We start from the raw sequence: 17093 nt of genomic DNA, 5'->3' as shown, positions 1-17093 counted from the left end.
CGGTAAACGGATATTTGATTGGGCTAGTAAAATGTAAACATGGCAGCGACATCCGGTTCGAATTTCCTCATACGTATGTTGTGTCGTATGTCACCGTGGTAATTGTCACAGGTGCAGCAAAAACACATCATCCTCCCGGTCTTCGTCTGTCCGTACGCATTTGCCGTAATTAATTAATGTGCGTGACGTCTTGAAGCGGTAAGGCCCATCGGCCACCAGGCGCAGAACGTCACCGCCCGCCGCTGCCCCCGCCATCATCCACTTTTCCACTTACGCGCACCTGTGGCGCCCCCCCCCCCCCCCCCCCCCGCCCCGACCACCGGCCGGCGCAGGTGCTGCCGCCAGCGGAGAAAGCGCGCCTGCAGCTCCTGTCAGCGCGGAGGCGCAGCGCATGGCGTCAGTCGCTCCTCAGCCTTCATACTGTGCGCATCGCTGACCGTGCGCCGGACGCGAGTGCCACCTGTTGCTAGTACCCGTTCTGTGACCGTCGTAGCGCCGGCCGGTAGTCCGTCGCCTGGTGCAACTGCCACTTCTCCGCCGAGGATTACCCAGCAGAGAACGAGATGCTCCTCACGTAAGTTACCCCTAGCGGATGGAAATTTCTTCGGCGGCGCTTGGCGGCAGATGCAGCATCCATAAGAGCGCCGCCGCTGGTTCAGCAATACCTGTGCGATCCGACCCCTGCTAAGGAAGACCTGTACGTTGCGTACGTTAACGCGTCGCACGTGCAAACTAGCATTCTCATCACGTCAACCGCGTGCTGTGGCGTCACATTTCCTTTCCTTGCCAAGCTTGGCACTGCCCAGTCGGAAGTGCCAAGTCGGGCAAACGATTTCAGAACAACCTGGCGGTCAAAACTCTGATGTATTGCCAGAGGTACCAACCAGGAGAGTTGGAAGTTACCAAACTGACTGTTATGCATCAGTTGTGTTGCGAATGTCGACGGCATGGAACAGATCAATGTTCAGCGAAGGACAGCTTTTCACTACTACGTCACATTGAAGTTGCATTTTGACACACCTTTTTAATGTTAAGTGCACGAATACGAAAATATTCACAAGAGCTCAGCGACAGGAAGTTGTCTTTTAGTACTCAGTTCTCCAGTCTCACTGAGACTCCTCAGGATTGCTTTGGACGATTACAGGGGACCGACGATATTACATACGGAGGAGAATAAAATGAAACAATGTAGCCATCTATTGTATTTTCAGTGGCTCGTTGTAGGAAAACTATGTATACGGTGCAAACAGACATCTCTGCTACGGAATACAGTATGATATTATGCCCGTGCTCGTACGTAAAGGTACAGTTTTAAATCCGCTCGACTTTTCGAAACAAAGAAAATTCTGAACTTTGGCAAAATTAAAAGCAGAGCTCGATAACATTTGTCTAGTCTAGAGTATCCCCTCTCGTACTTTTCCAACAAGATCGGACATATTTTTGCACCACACAGACCATTATCGAACTCTGCATTGACGTAATAACTTGCTCATAGTTCACATCTCTTGTTTTCTCGGACTAGATCTGTCGTCGCTGTTTTACTTTCGTCCACAATCCAAAGATAAAGGCTGGACTGATAGAACGGTTCTAATTTCATTCGTTAATTCTCTCTAGTAGTATGGAAGACATACGTCACTACGTCTTTTTATGCAAAATGTTCATAATAAACCTACGCTTAAGTCAGACTTTCGTTTATTTATTGCTTCCCTCATGTTCAGTCCATCAAAAAAATGAGCGTAATACATTTCGGAAGGGAGGTTCATCAAGGAGTCATCAAAGCTGGATCATAAGCTCGGACTGAACAAGCGTGAGTGAAGGACAGTGGTACTCACGGTTTCAAAGATACCATCCCGCAATTTGCCTGAAACGCGTCGTGAAATCCAAATCCTGAATGGACCCGAAATGAATTTCAACTGCCGTTCTCCTCAGTTAAAACACAGCGTCTTACCCGTTGTGCCACTTCTTACAGTTATATGGGTTTCGACAGCGCCTGCCATCCTCAGGTGTCTATGTGAAACGTATGAATTGTATTTTCATGACGGATACTTTTCTTTAGATCTCACTAGTAGGCAGGGTATTCCAAGAGGAATGGTCAGTATTCAGGTTCAAATGGTTCAAATGGCTCTTAGCACTATGGGACTCAACTGCTGAGGTCATTAGTCCCCTAGAACTTAGAACTAGTTAAACCTAACTAACCTAAGGACATCACAAACATCCATGCCCGAGGCAGGATTCGAACCTGCGACCGTAGCGGTCTTGCGGTTCCAGACTGCAGCGCCTTTAACCGCACGGCCACTTCGGCCGGCTGTCAGTATTCAGGGATTTGCAGGAACTATCATTCGAAACAAAAAAATCTGATAAAGATGGGCTCTAAAATGCATACTTTAAGAGCTATGAGCACTTCTTCATCTTCGATACTGTGAAACAAATCTCTTGTACTGCAGGCTCTTTGCTTTTGTTTCTGAGTGGTGGTAGTATGGACAAAAACAACAAACACAACAAAAAATGTGCTGTAAACATGTGCTCTAAAGTGCTTATCTTATGAGCTATGTTCAAAGACCACCTGTTCATCTTTGCTTTTGTGAAACACACTTCTTCTAACGAAGAAGTGCTGATAGCTGTTAAAGTATGCGTTTTAGAGCCCACGTTTACTAGATTTTTTTTCTTTTTTTGTCCATACTGCCTCCTCACAAAATATGGAATTCAAAGATCTTCCAGTAGAAGAGATTTGTTCCGCAGTATCGAATATGAAGTGTTCACAGCTCTTAAGGTATGCATTTTAGTGCCAATGCTCACTAGACCTTTTTGTTTCGAATAATCTTTCCGGTCATATGCCTAAATGTTAACTATTTTTCCTAGGACACCTTGTATAGATTGTAAAGCGCAGGGAGGTTTGTCCTAGCCCGAAAGACAAAACTTTCGGTAAAACAAAACGAGTTAATTTAGCAGCGGAAGGCAGTGCTGCCGAAATGCATCGTACCATAACAAAATTCTCACTTGTGTCCCGAGTTCGAGTCTCGGCCCGGCACACACATTTTAAACTGCCAGGAAGTTTCACCGTACCAATTTCAATGGTGCCCGAAATAGCATATGTGTTTTATTCTAGAATTTTTTTTTAGTTACAATCGCAGGGGTCTGCGGGATCCAATTGCAAACAAAACTGCTCCTTGATTCGGAGGGCGTGCACTAAGATAATTTGCAAAAGATCAAAGTTCCAGGCGCAGCAGTCCAGCAGCCGACGCAACAGGCTGCCCGCGCTGTTTACCTTCCAGCTCTCGCTTTGGTTGCGGTTCCAGCGACGGGTCGGGCATGTGTATAAGCCGGCGGTAGCGCCAAGAACGCAGCCTCAAGGACGTGGAAGCTGCCTACGCAGCTGGTGGCGCCGAGCTGGGTTATCCAATTACATGGCTCGGGCGTCCGAGAATTGCTTCTGCATTCCAAACATCCTCTGCGAACGTATATGCACTACTCACAAGAGTCCCATAAAGCTCCTGCTGTAAGGAGTTCCCATAACGACAGACGTTCCAGGACCACAAAGCGATGGAAAAAGCGAGGTTACGATTTTGGGCCTTGAACGGCATCTTCCCTCACTGGCTTTCCACATTTTCGGCTCCGTAGAAATTGTATGCTCGTCTTTGCCTGAAGTCAGATGGCGGCGTGAGGTAACTCGTTGATTAACTGGTCTTCAATTCCCTTGATGTTAACCGTGGTAGTTTTTCCTGAAGTTGCAGTCAATGCCGGTGTGAGTTAATATCAACGACAACGGTCCACCATCTTCCTAGTACAAAGCTGAAACGACAAAAACTTACAGGGACTTTTGAGCTAGTACGAAAATTGTCAGCTTAAGATGAAAAAATGGTCCGAAACGAGTTATGGCTAACAAAAATTACCAATAACACCCCCCCCCCCCCCCGCCCAATCTCCTTAGAGAATCGAACTCCCATGTATAAAATGGTTTCAAACTGTTTGATGGGACGCATTCTGAGACATTAAGGACTCATACTCGTCAGTTCAGTACTGAAGGGAAGAGGGGAGGGGGGTAAAATCGTAGAGGGAGACAAAAAGTTAAATGTAGTAAGTACGTTCAAATGGATATAGTTTGCAGTAGATATTCGGAAATGAAGCGGCCTGCACAGGGTAGACTAGTGTAGAAAGCCGCATCAAACCAGTCTTCGGGCTGAAACCACCACACATCAACAACATTGGACCATTGTCCGATAGGATTAGCGAGGATACTGAAAAAGTTCAAATAAGCTCTGTTCGTTTTGTATTATCGCAGAATAGGGAAGAGTGTGGCATGAATATGATGAGCGAGTTGGGGCGGTAATCATAAAAACAATCACGGTTTTAGTTGTAGCTAGATCTTTACACGAAATTTCAGTCACCAACTTTGTCCTCCGCGTGTCGCAATATTTGGTTGACTTCCACGCACATGTTGATCATCACCATTGTAATGAAATAAAGGGGAAGCACGCGCGGAAAGCTATATGTGTTCATTTTCTCCACGGGCTATTCGAGACTGTAATGGTCCAAAAATAATCTGAAAATATTTCTGTGAACCGCCCACCAAAGACTTAAGTGTGAATTGCTGGGTAATAATGCTGACATAGATCATGTAAATGTAGATTTACTTTACAAATGAGTTAATGTGTTAAACATTCGACATTAATCATGGAAAACATTAATGGTTGAAGGCACAAAACACGAATTATGTTGGTAACATGTAGAGTGATTAAAAACTCAAAAGCAAATTTGATGCCGAAGTTTTACTGCATCAACAGCGAAAATATAGTAGTCGGTAAACTTTTTTCCTTTCGCCATTTTGTAAGGGGGTGTCAGTGAAAAAAAGCTTCGGAAAGGTTTGAAACTATGTGTAAAGTTTGTTGTAGGTCGCTAATCGCTCTCATTCTTAAATAGTGAATGAATAGAGTCTGCGTAATTTGGGCGCCATGAGAGACATGTACACAATTTCTAAATTTAATACTAGGTTTATTGATAAACATTTAACGTAAGATTGTACCTGTAATGCGTAAATTATGATAGGATGTTAAATTTTTATATTCGGTCTATAATTATACGAAATACTAAAAATTAAACTTTTTGTTGCCCCTGGAAGCCGATATGCAGGCAACCCGCAACTGACACTTGGCCACCGGGTGTTTAAAGATAATGCCTGATTATGAAGTGGTATGTATTATTTCAACAGGCTGTGTTACAGTCACCGGCAAGACTTTCACACACGTATTAGTTTCTGAGAAAAAAAAGACCACTCCTAAAAATTTGCTTCACACATATGTTAATATTTAAAGCCCCCATTCAAATACGGAAAGCAGAAATATTCGTCTCAACGAACATCGTTAACCACTCGACACCCAATGCTGCAGTAGAATCTCCTCCAAATTTTGCTACACATTTCAGTCTGCAGGTATACTCTTCTCTGTTACTCCATCGTGTTTTCAAGTGACATCTACCCATCTTCCATTACCTCGTCGTCTCTGTCCTTTAGTATCACTCGGAATACAGCAAAATATGCATGGACCTTGTATTATACATTGGCATGGCTACAAATCCCACTCATTTCGATTTCATTTTCCTTGCGGTGGTAGTTACGTCTTCCACGTCCATTTGTTTTTCTGTCTCTCCTAGTCATATCCTCCAACAAGTACTTCTCAGCGGATCACTTAGAGAACCTTAGTTTGTCAATCGATCTTGCATTAAGAGGACCATAACTAATAATTATTGAAAGTTTTTCCTTTTCAGTCACCCTTATACAGATTTCTAAAAGCACATGGCGCGCTAGAGTATTAACGAAATTATTTTACTAACATTTCTTAGCACATGTTTTGGCAGGATGCTGCTATCATCAGGTGCGTTACAGCTATATTTACATTAAATTAATCTGAAGTAAGACGAGTATTATTTGCTGGGTGTGCCATGAAGGTTATGTATCGTCACTCAACCACTTTTACAGGAAATTCATTTGTCTGAGTCACAGAGTAAAGTAATAAATACGTCCCATTCCCTCAACACTTTCATATTCAAATTTACATCATTCCAGAGACTCTTAACTCTGTGTAACCTGATGATGGGACCACGCTGCAAAACACGTCGTGCTAATAAATATTAGTAAGAAAGTGACTGAATCAGTTAAATTTATTTCCTATATTTAAAATACAGTCGTAGACTTAAGTAGTTCCATAAACATGGACAAAATTAAGCTCCTTAGTATTACCTCAACTTGCGCACTCAGTCGTTGTCTTCAGCTTCCCAAAATCGAAACATTCATAAGCAGATTATTTGACTTACATTTCTTTTCGATATGCTCCTTATAGACAACGTATGTCATACCGTAAGCGATTTTCGTGACTACTTTCAAACTTGCTCTGTTAAGGTCTCTCATTAGTTGTGGAAGGGTATCTGTTCTTGAGACAAATTGTAAACTTACAAATTGTACTTGAATCATGTGTTATTTATCAGTATGTTTTCCTTTTGCCTTTTCGCACTATGAATAGCCCTGCGCGACTACTGAAAACAGTTGTCGTGACAGAGACACGTTTTGCTTAATTCCTCAGACTACTAAATCTGTATAGTTCACAATCGACGCATCCTTTCGTCAATATACAAACACACATTGAATCACTGCCGTGTTTCTGGAAGGGGTTTTAGTATTTTGTTGTAGTCAACATATAACTTTCTTAAGCCACTCTACATTGAATGGCAGAGGGTACATCGTACCAGTACTATCAATTCCCAGCGTTATTTCATTCACATATTGAGTGATCATGACTGTCTCCTCCATCAGTTTAAAAATTACGAGACTAGATAAACAAGAAGAAAAGAAAAAATTTAAGATGGTGATTTAATGCTTCAGGTGCTCTGCGTGCCCTTCCTCACTTGAATACAGCGCACAGAAGGCTCATACAACCATGTGAAACTGTCAGAAAAGTCTTGGGACGCTGTTCAACTCGCGCACCACATTCACATTTTCTTCAGTGTCAGCGAATGTGGATGAGTAGGAAAAACAAACCCGTAATGTTCGGATACAGCATTAGCAGTGTCCTGCTTGAATATCTGGGCGTAACGTTGCGAAGCGACATGGAATGGAACGAGCATTTGAGGGAAGGCGAATGATCGACTTCTGTTTATTGGGAGAATTTTAGGAAAGAGTGGTTCATCTGTAAAGGAGAACGCTTATAGGATGCTAGGCCTATTCTTGAGTACTGCTCGAGTGTTTGGGATCCGTGCCAGATCGTGCTGACAGAAGACATCGAAGCAATTCAAAGGCAAGCTGCTAGATTTGTTACCGGTAGGTTTGATCAAACCAGTCAGTAGACTGATGGAAAAAAAAAAAGTTTGATCAGCACGAAAGTGTTATGGATATGCTTCATGCATGGTTCATACAACCATGTCAGCCGGCCGGTATGGCCAAGCGGTTAAAGGCGCTTCAGTCTGGAACCGCGCGACTGCTACGGTTGCAGGTTAGAATCCTGCCTCGGGCATGGATGTGTGTGATGTCCTTAGGTTAGTTAGGTTTAAGTAGTTGTAAGTTCTAGGGGACTGATGACCTCAGATGTTAAGTCCCATAGTGCTCAGAGCCATTTGTAGCAACCATGTCAAACTGTCACAAATTTCCTTCCTTGGGACACTGTTCAACTCGCATCAGATTTACATTCACATTCCCTGAAGGGAAGAAGACATTCTTTTCGAAGGACGCAGCTGAAGTTTAGAGAACCGACATTTGAACGTGACTGAAGAACGATCCTACCGCCGCCAGCATTCGGAGGCATATAGACAGTCGTTTCCTCTCGCTCTATCTGCGAGTGGATCAGGAAAGGAAACGACTAATTATGGTGCAGAGTACCCTCCGCCACGCACCGAGAGGTGGCTCGCGGAGTATGTATCTAGATGTAGAAGTAGATCAGAGACCAGTTGTGCACTTTGTCGTTTGTGGTAGATTCGTATTCACAATTCCAAGTCCCTTCACACGTGATGATTTTTTTTCCAGAAAAGGCTTTCCGTGTTTTGAATTTCAGGCGAGTCGTAGCTTGCGCCCACGTGTCGTGTTTGTCCAGGTTGTCACGGTGTGCGAGACAAGCTTTTCTCTTTTCCTGGAGAATGGCTTGAACACTTGATTTAAAGATGTTTTGTTCGTTACTGCTATACGATTTGTGACGCAGCAATGTTGACACATGGCCGCACGTCCACCACTTAACGCCAACTGCTTACAACTGTCTGGTCGAACGCACGTCTGCTGTTTATAGTTCTTAGTTCAATCTGCCACCGCAGCTGCTTATAGTCGTACGCCTGGAATAACATCAGTCTCGGAAATTTTCAGATGGACGGTGTGTATGACTCTGTACACCTCCCAGCCTCTCTTACCTCAATCTCGTGAGCATTTCTGTTACACTCTCTCCGACCTGTTACGGTTCTAGTAACCCGTCTCCGAAGACGTTTGTACTGGAAACTTGATAAGCGCTGGTACAATAGTCTAGAACTGGTCGCACCAGCGCCTTGTACAGGTTCTCCTTTACAGATGCACTGCCCATTCCCAGAACCCTTCCAACAAATCTTCCAAACACCTTCTCTGATACTTATTTTAAGTGACCTTTCCATTTCATATCTTTTCTTAGTACCACCCTTAAATACTAATAAGCTCTGATGTGTTGAAGATTTCACCAGCCGTGTTCCAGTCGTATACTAAACGGATCTTATTCTTTGTCATGGCCATTATCTTACATTGATCCACTTTTAAAAACAACAGCCATTCATTACAACGAGTGGAAATGTTTTCCAAGTCTTCCTGCATTTCCTTGCGATAATCCAACTCCCCTGTACACAACTACATCGTCATGGAGCAATGTTGTAGTGGTGCTGATCCTGTCCGATGAATCGTTTACATATACTGACAACGTTAGAGGTCCTGTGATGCTTCCTTCGGGCACAACCAATGTTATTTCCGTTTCTGTATAAGATTCCCGTATAACGTACTGGTTTCTGTTTTTGCCAAATATTCATCGACACAGTCGAGTATCTGTGAAGATACTCCGTATGATCGTGGTTTGGTTACTAGTGGATAGGATGATACAGTATCGAACGCTTTTCAGAAGTGCATCTATTGTGTTGCAAGATATGCTGTATGAACAAAGCAAACTGTGCTGCACACGAGTGATTTTTTTTAAATCTGTCTGATTCTTTGACAGAGATTCGTTTTACTTCAGAAAAGTCATAATATTCGATCTTAGTGTTTGCCCTAGAAAACTGCAGTGGGTTGATATCATTAACACCAGTCTCCTAATATATGTAGCCGATATTTTATTCTATTTGTAAATAAGAGTGACATGTGCTCCTTTCCGTTTACGGAGGAGAATTATGGGTATGAGCTAGGAAAGGAGGTATTTCCGAAGCGTATTCAGTGTAAAATCTAACTAGGCTTCCGTCAACATCTGTGAATTTCATGTTATGTAAGAAATGAAAAACCATGTTACCCATATGAAATTATTAGTAGATCGTTATAGGCAGACGGCGGTGCACAGAGAACGGCACGTACTGCAGAAATTCCTGAATAATACTGCCATCTCTCCATCTCTCAACGTTAAGAAAACTGTCACTAAATTTTTTTGTCCGCCAAGCTTCCAAAACTGAACTGAGGAGTAGTATTGTCTGCAAAACACAATGCAGTTCTAAACGGACGTGCCTTCAACAGTTTAAAATCGGTGTTAACGCTAATATCCAGCATTGTCTTGATTTCCATTGTAACCTAAAAATACACTGCATTAATTCGTTCTCTTGCTATAAGCATTGACGTTCAACAGTTCTATGTGTTTCAATAGCTCTGAAGTTCCGCGTTGTTTAAAAAAATTCACGGTATCATGGGTTTAAAACTTATTACGAAAGTGTGAAATTTCTAGTCGCTTTCGTGGGTGTGGTCCATTGTCGCAATTGTGGGCAATGTGATTTTTTTCCACTGTCCCTGAACGCCGAAAAATACCGATACAGCTTTGAAATCGTTTTCTGCTCTTCGAATGGGAATCGTTATTGCCTTTGGACATTGATCATCGTCATTTCTTTAAGTTCTTCATTTAGTACTTTATCATTCAATTTAATTTTTTAAAATCCTACTATGGAACTACATTTCAAAAGCTTTCATTTTTTCTACTCTGTTTTTTACTGGGTACTCCAAGTTCCATGCATTGTTGGGGCCAAGTTAAACTGAGTCACTAACTGTATAGTATAAAGATAAAAATTGACTGTAATATCATCCTCGTTTTAACACAGCAGGATGAATCTCTTATGCAAATTGCGGCGAATCGCTGACAGCGGTAACTGCCACGTCATCGCAAGTTTCTAAACAAGATCATATGCTGAATTTTTAGCGCTGGACCATGCACGGAACGATTCATGCCGATATAAAAGGGAACTTTGCACTTTATAACTTTCTGAATCTTTACTTACCAGACACTAAAAACAGGTGCCGGCAACATGTGCTCTAGACGTCCAATTCTCCTCACGCAACACGATGGCATAACGAAAAACGGCAAAGTGTCGCTGATTATGCTCCACTAACGACGAAACATGTATTAATGAACACAAAATTTTGTTTTTCATACGTCAGGCCTAACATACACATTATAATGTGAATAGTCTGCTTTGACCCGTTAACTGAGTGGCCAGCGCTCGGAATGCCACGCCAAGGGGCGCGGGTTCGATTCCCGGCTGGTGCAAGAGATTTTTTCCGCACAGGGACTCGGTGTTGTGTTGTCCTCATCATTATTTCATCGCCATCTTCGACGGGCAAGTCGCCCAGTGTGGCGTCGAATGCAATAAGTACTTGCCGTCGGCGGCCGAACTTCCCCACACGGGGGACTCCCGGCCCACGATACCGTACGCTCATTTCCATTTCTGCTTTGAAAGTCCGTGTCAGACTAACACTCGGTAGGCCCTAATGACCTGTTTATCAGTTTTTCACCGCAACCACGGAATTGTAAAAAGAGAAAAGTGTCAAGTTACGCTGTTGTTCAGAGTGATGGTTAAATTGTAGAGTGCCTTACAACTGGGTAGGTAGGTCGGATGAAGTTAAAGACATGCCACATCTGGCAGTACGTAGCCTAGTAAAACAAAACAGCACTGGGAGCGATGACAGTTGTTCAGGGTGATTCTTAACGTCGTGAGGAAGTAACTGCCTTTACTTTAGCGGACATTTCTACGCATTATCGCACTTTTCCCCTTAACTCACGAACTGTTATGGTACATCCTCTACCTCCTTTGCTCACCACACAGCGAGTGTTTTTTCGCCCTGAGCAGAGGCGAGGCCCTCGGAATGGCAGACCTGAGAGCCGCAGATGCAGACCGGCGGAGTGCCTCCGGGATGTGGCAGGTAGGCGAGGCAAAAACTGGAGCCGGACCCATTTTTTTGCTGTCGTCTGATGAGCGTTAAGAAAATCCCAGGAACCCCGTCCGTCCTTTCCCAGAACCATTCAGTTTGTGGTGGAAGGGAGATATTTTATATCTTTTACTCTATCTTTTAATCCGTCTGTCGCTGGTAGCTGAGTAGTCAGCGCGACGGAATGTCATACCTAACGGCCCGGGTTCGATTCCCGGCTGGGTCGGGGATTTTCTCCGCTCAGGAACTGGTTGTTGTGTTGTCCTTATCATCATCATTTCATCCCCATCGATAAGCAAGTCGCCGAAGTGGCGTCAACTCGAAAGACTTGCACCAGGCGAACGGTCTATCCGACGGGAGGCCCTACCCATACGGCATTTCCATTTTTATCTTTTAATCCATCTAAAAATTTATAAAAATCCTTGTAAGTGAATGTATGCATGTATGTCCGTTACACAACTCCTCCTACAACACTGGTTCGACTTCAGCCAGACGTGGTACATGTGTAACTGTCTGGTAAGAAGCATAGCGGGGCTAGGAGCCATCTTGCTCCCATAGGGTTGGGAACGGAAAGGGGGTTGCTTAGAAAATAACTCAGGAACGTCTTCAGTAATTTCAGCCATTTTTATACATATATCAACTATTTCAATTATTTGTGTGGTTAGTTACACAATAATATTGTGGTGAATTATGTGCCTCTATCGCCTCTAGGTGTGGCGGTGGGGTTGAGAAGCAGTGACATGTAAAAATATTCGATAACACTCGATATTAGTATCAAATTAATAATTTTCGTTGTCTCTAGGCTGGTGACAGTACCCCTTAGCGGTGGGGGCTGGAGATGTAAAGACAGTGACATGTCGGTTCATCTCTACAATAGCTAAAACAGTTTCCACCAAACCTGGCACACACTTCAGTTGCTACCAGGAAAAAATTACTGTGACAGGAAGACTTGCCCTGTGGATGGGGGTAGGGATGAAAATATGTGACCTAAAACCGTAACTTAGAAACGACTTCAGCAATTTCATTCTAATTTGGTATATACATGACTCGTTATTTGCTTGAAAATACGATGGGAGTAAGGGGTGAGGGTGGGGGTGAGAGGGATGTCCCGTAAAAGTGTTTGAAACGACCTGATGAAGTACGAAGGCAATCTGTCTCTATTTGTGTTATTCATTGCGTGAAGCAGATGGCGAAAATTAGAACAACAGCGAGCCAGTAATTTTCTCGCGAATTCCGAGACCAAGGTTCTTGCCGTAAAGATGAATACCACAGATACATTTAACGCCATCTCTGGACCTGCATAAACCGGCCGGAGTGGCCGAGCGGTTTAGGCTCTACAGACTGGAACCGCGCTGCCGCTACGGTCACAGGTTCGAATCCTGCCTCGGGCATGGATGTGTGTGATGTCCTTAGGTTAGTTAGGTTTAAGTAGTTCTAAGTTCTAGGGGACGAACTCAGAAGTTAAGTCCCATAGTGCTCAGCGCCATTTGAACCATTTTGAACCTGCATGATGTCAGATAAGAGGAATCAGACAGGCGCTAGCGACAGTCCAGGTGGAATTATAGGTTTTCTCAGGATTCAGATGAAACTGCGAGCTGAACATCGCTACTGATACAACTCAAATATGTGTGAGGCATGTTAAATTGTGCACTTGTGTGAAATATAAATGACATATATTCGTAAGCGGACGAAGCCTCAAACAAAAACGTAGTCGATCACAAAAGAAAGTTGTTTTCATTTTGTGATAATACTCCCGCACGTCGTGGATAATCTTTTCGTTCCACAAAAATACGTTCTTTCCATCCGGGCCCATGTTTCGGAGTTTGGACGAAAATCTGGGTATAGAGGGTGAGTGGGAGATTTATTTCGAAGCCCATCTCGTGCATTTTTGCCCTGGTAATAGCCATTGTGTTAACGGTAATGTTCTTTTCCAGTCTTATTATGGTCACTTTTGCATTAGTTTACTATCTGAAAAGTTCTCCGGAGTGAGAGTCAGTCATTGTTTAATCCTCTCCGAAATAATATTGAGGGTACCCTAGGAGTCTCAAATAGTACCAAGATTTGTGTCATTCTGTGGAGTTTTCGTTTTCGCCAGATCATCTTTTTTGGCTACAGTTTTGTCTGTTCAGTGTAGCAACCGCATGCACATTTAGTCTGCAGTCAGACGGTGGAACCGGAAGTCCGCCAACCTTTGTTAGTACGAGTGTAAAAGACCTTCCTCGCGACTCTTTGTTCTCCAGAGGGACACAATGCGGTGGAAGTAACAGCTTCTGAAAAGAATGCATGAACATCTTCCTTTTCACATAGTCTGTCCACTACACAGTTATATCGTACGTTGTACCACGCATCTATGACAGTAGAATCGATACCTGTGTATCATTAATGCACAAAAATTTCATGATCTGCCCTTTCCGAGTAGTAGGTAGTTCCCGCAATGGACTACAATTTGCTTCATTATCCACTTTGCAACAAATGATCATACTAACTTACAGCACAAAACAACAGTAACTATGTAATGGCTACTGCACTGCTGTAGGTCCGACACAGCATTATTATTATTACTATTATTATTATTATTATTATTATCTTTATTATTATTACTGGCAGTGGTCAGACACAACGCGGTGGCACCACCAGACATCTAACTATTCCTGCCAATTCAGAAGTAAGGAGTACAGTAATCATGTGATTTACAGAAATGCACATGTTTTAACTTGGTTGATCTTAAATGGGAGTGTAGGGAGTGGGAGAAAATGTTCAAATGTGTGTGAAATCTTATGGGACTTAACTGCTAAAGTCATCAGTCCCTAAGTCCCTAAGCTTACACACTACTTAACCTAAATTATCCTAAGGACAAACACACACACCCACGCCCGAGGGAGGACTCGAACCTCCGCGCGGGACCAGCCGCACAGTCCATGACTGCAGCGCCGAAGACCGCTCGGCTAATCCCGCGCGGCGGAGTGGGAGAAGCTAGTGTCACTATGGAGATTAGTAGTACAGATGATGTATGTTTCGTAACAAGTGTTTATGCTCAATGCGGATAGTTAACTTCCTGAGAAGGGGTTGTACGTAGCACTCTTCATGCACTGGTAATTACTTCACTTCTTATAAAGGAGAATGTTGCTAGAAATAGGAAGTACTAATTAACTCATTACTTCGTTACATAATAAATCAACTACAAAATTAGGTATCATTTACCTTTCGTCATTTTATAAGTTAAAACGTTCAAAGAAAATTCGTTTCCATTCTAAAGCTTAATTAGGCATTAACGTTCAGGACGGTGTGAGGATTTGGGGGATTTTGGGGGGAGGGGGGGATAGGGAGTACTAGCTAGTATCTGATTGCACTCAGGGATAGTGGCCTCAGAATGACTGGGAATCAGTGGTCTGGAATAAAACATCGCACCGAACTCACATTTGGCTTCTTTCAGCATATGACACCTGTTCAAATGATACGTTTGTCACGTCAACGTTCCACGAATCGTAGTGCCAGGCATTTTGTCGAACAATTCTTCAAATAAAACCCCTGTTGGGATTCTGGAACGTGCCAAAATATGCAGCGCTCGTAAGAGTAAATTTGAATTTATTTTTTCGGCAATAATATATAGAAATGTAAATGCAGAAAAATAAAACTTAATACAGATGATCTTGAGTATTAATAAACGCTTCAGTTGTATTTTTTCCTTTATCATTGGATCACTATCGGTTTCATGGCACCAAAATCCACATCTTCAGGTGAACATAAACTAAAACATTAGAGCGGAAAACCTCGGAACTTTGTACACAAATCCGTTGTCCGTCTGACGGTTCATCTGTAAAGAACGCGTATAGGGCACTAGTGCAATCCATTGTTGAGTACTGTTCGAGTGTTTGGGATCCGCACCAAGTCGTGTTAAAGGAAGACATCGAATCAGTTCAGAGGTGGGCTGTCGTATTTGTTACCGGTATGTTCGAACAACACTCAAGTGTTGCGGAGATGCTTCGGGAACTCAAATGGGGATCACCGGAGGGAAAGCGACGTCCTTTTCGAGGAGCACTACTGACAATGTTTAGAGAAACAGCAGAACGGTTTTACTACTGCCAGTGTACATTTCGCTTAAGGACCAGGAAAATTAGAGAGACTAGGACTCGTACAAAGGCATATAGTCAGTCGTTTTTTCCTCGCTGTATCTGCGAGTGGCACGGGAAAGGAAATGACAAATGACTAGTAGTAGCACAGGGTACGCTAAGTCACGCACCGTACAGTGCCTTTAGGAGTATGTATGTAGATGTAGATGTAATAGCCCACGCCGGGACCCGAATAACTCCTCTCAGCTGAGTCTTTAAAGAGTACACTTAATTGAAGTAAAAGCATTGTATTTTTCATGTTACTCCATTTTGTCCAGTTCCACTAAGCGTCAAATGAATCATTTACTATAGTTGTCAGCAGAAAGCTATCAACTGCGTATGCTGGAAAGTTGGGAAACAAATATTTACTAATCTCCAACAGACTTCTTCATCTATCCTATTTGTACGCAAGACAGAGAACTGTTCACATATCTGTACGTTACTGCTCTTTGGTCGCCCGCTGTGCGTTACTTACGTCTTTTATGGCAGGGTCGCTTAGAAAATAGTGAAGGAAAGTCCTGGTGTCCTGCATAAGCCTCACCAATAGCGGAAACAGCGGTTAGTGTGGGCCAGCATGCAGTATGAGCCACAAGGTGTTTTTCGACTTTGCCGTAAAACAGCGGACGCATGCACTCCTACATTTGCTAGAGATTGAGCGATTTAGGTGTTGAGATTCTGTCACAGTTAACTTTTATTTGCTTTTGAGCGTCTAAGTTGGTGAACGGTATAATTTTTAACATCGGTTTATACAGTTGGAGGTAAAAAGTAATACTGTCATAGTGGTATTAATATTGAAGCTGTCTAATGTAAATTTTGTCGTAAAAATGAAATTCCTGTAACTCAAGCCGGCTTCTGTTTCCTCCACGTTTTAATCTGCAACGTCAGTCCTGTAGGATGGGCCATATAAGCCATTTCGTGTCTGTTTTCAGTGCACGATGCCAAAGTTCACAAGAGGGCTGCCGGTGAGGGGTCGGGTGGAGTGTTCTGAGACTGCAATGACGGAAGGGCTGCTGCCGATCGTTTTAGTGTTTTTATCACTACACAGAAAACTAGATTAAAGTCAGTTATACAATATCACCAGTCATGTAGGACACCTCAGGTGGGATTTTTCAAACCAGCTTTTGAAGAAAATTACGAAAATATACTTGTGACACACTTGAGAGATTTAGATTCCAGGTTACTGTCGCTAACTAAGCTTGGGTTTCAAAAGCTGGCTTACGATATGGCAGTAAATTCAAAACTGTCTCACAGTTTTAACAGAGAAAAGAAATTTGCGTGTAAAAAATGCTACCAAAACTTTATGAAGACACAGCGAGAGCAGTCATACAGAAAACCTCGCTTCACATGTTTAGTTTGCTGTGTCAGGTTCAGTGTACAACAGGTTGAAAAGGTTTTTAACTAACTGTTTTTACTATCTTGTACTTTTACTATATAGGCAGATCAATTTCTGAATCCAAATGGTTCAAATGGCTCTGAGCACTATGGGACTTAACATCTATGGTCGTCAGTCCCCTAGAACTTAGAACTACTTAAACCTAACTAACCTAAGGACAGCACACAACACCCAGCCATCACGAGGCAGAGAAAATCCCTGACCCCACCGG

General features: G+C 43.0%; 1 protein-coding gene across 1 annotated transcript in view; it reads left to right on the top strand.

Moving 5' to 3' along the window:
• Positions 1–405: 405 nt before the first annotated feature.
• The window catches only part of LOC126251405 (ABC transporter G family member 20), a 423401-nt gene continuing 406713 nt past the window's right edge, over positions 406–17093 (top strand). Inside the window, exon 1 of the mRNA XM_049951813.1 lies at positions 406–574. Coding sequence (XP_049807770.1) covers positions 564–574 — 11 coding nt within the window. The 5' untranslated portion in view covers positions 406–563. The remainder of the gene's footprint in view (positions 575–17093) is intronic.

Source organism: Schistocerca nitens, chromosome 4 (genome assembly GCF_023898315.1).
Source record: "Schistocerca nitens isolate TAMUIC-IGC-003100 chromosome 4, iqSchNite1.1, whole genome shotgun sequence".
NCBI lineage: Eukaryota > Metazoa > Arthropoda > Insecta > Orthoptera > Acrididae > Schistocerca > Schistocerca nitens.
The sequence above is the reverse complement of the archived record's forward strand: the minus strand, read 5'-3'. Positions and strand labels throughout refer to the sequence as shown.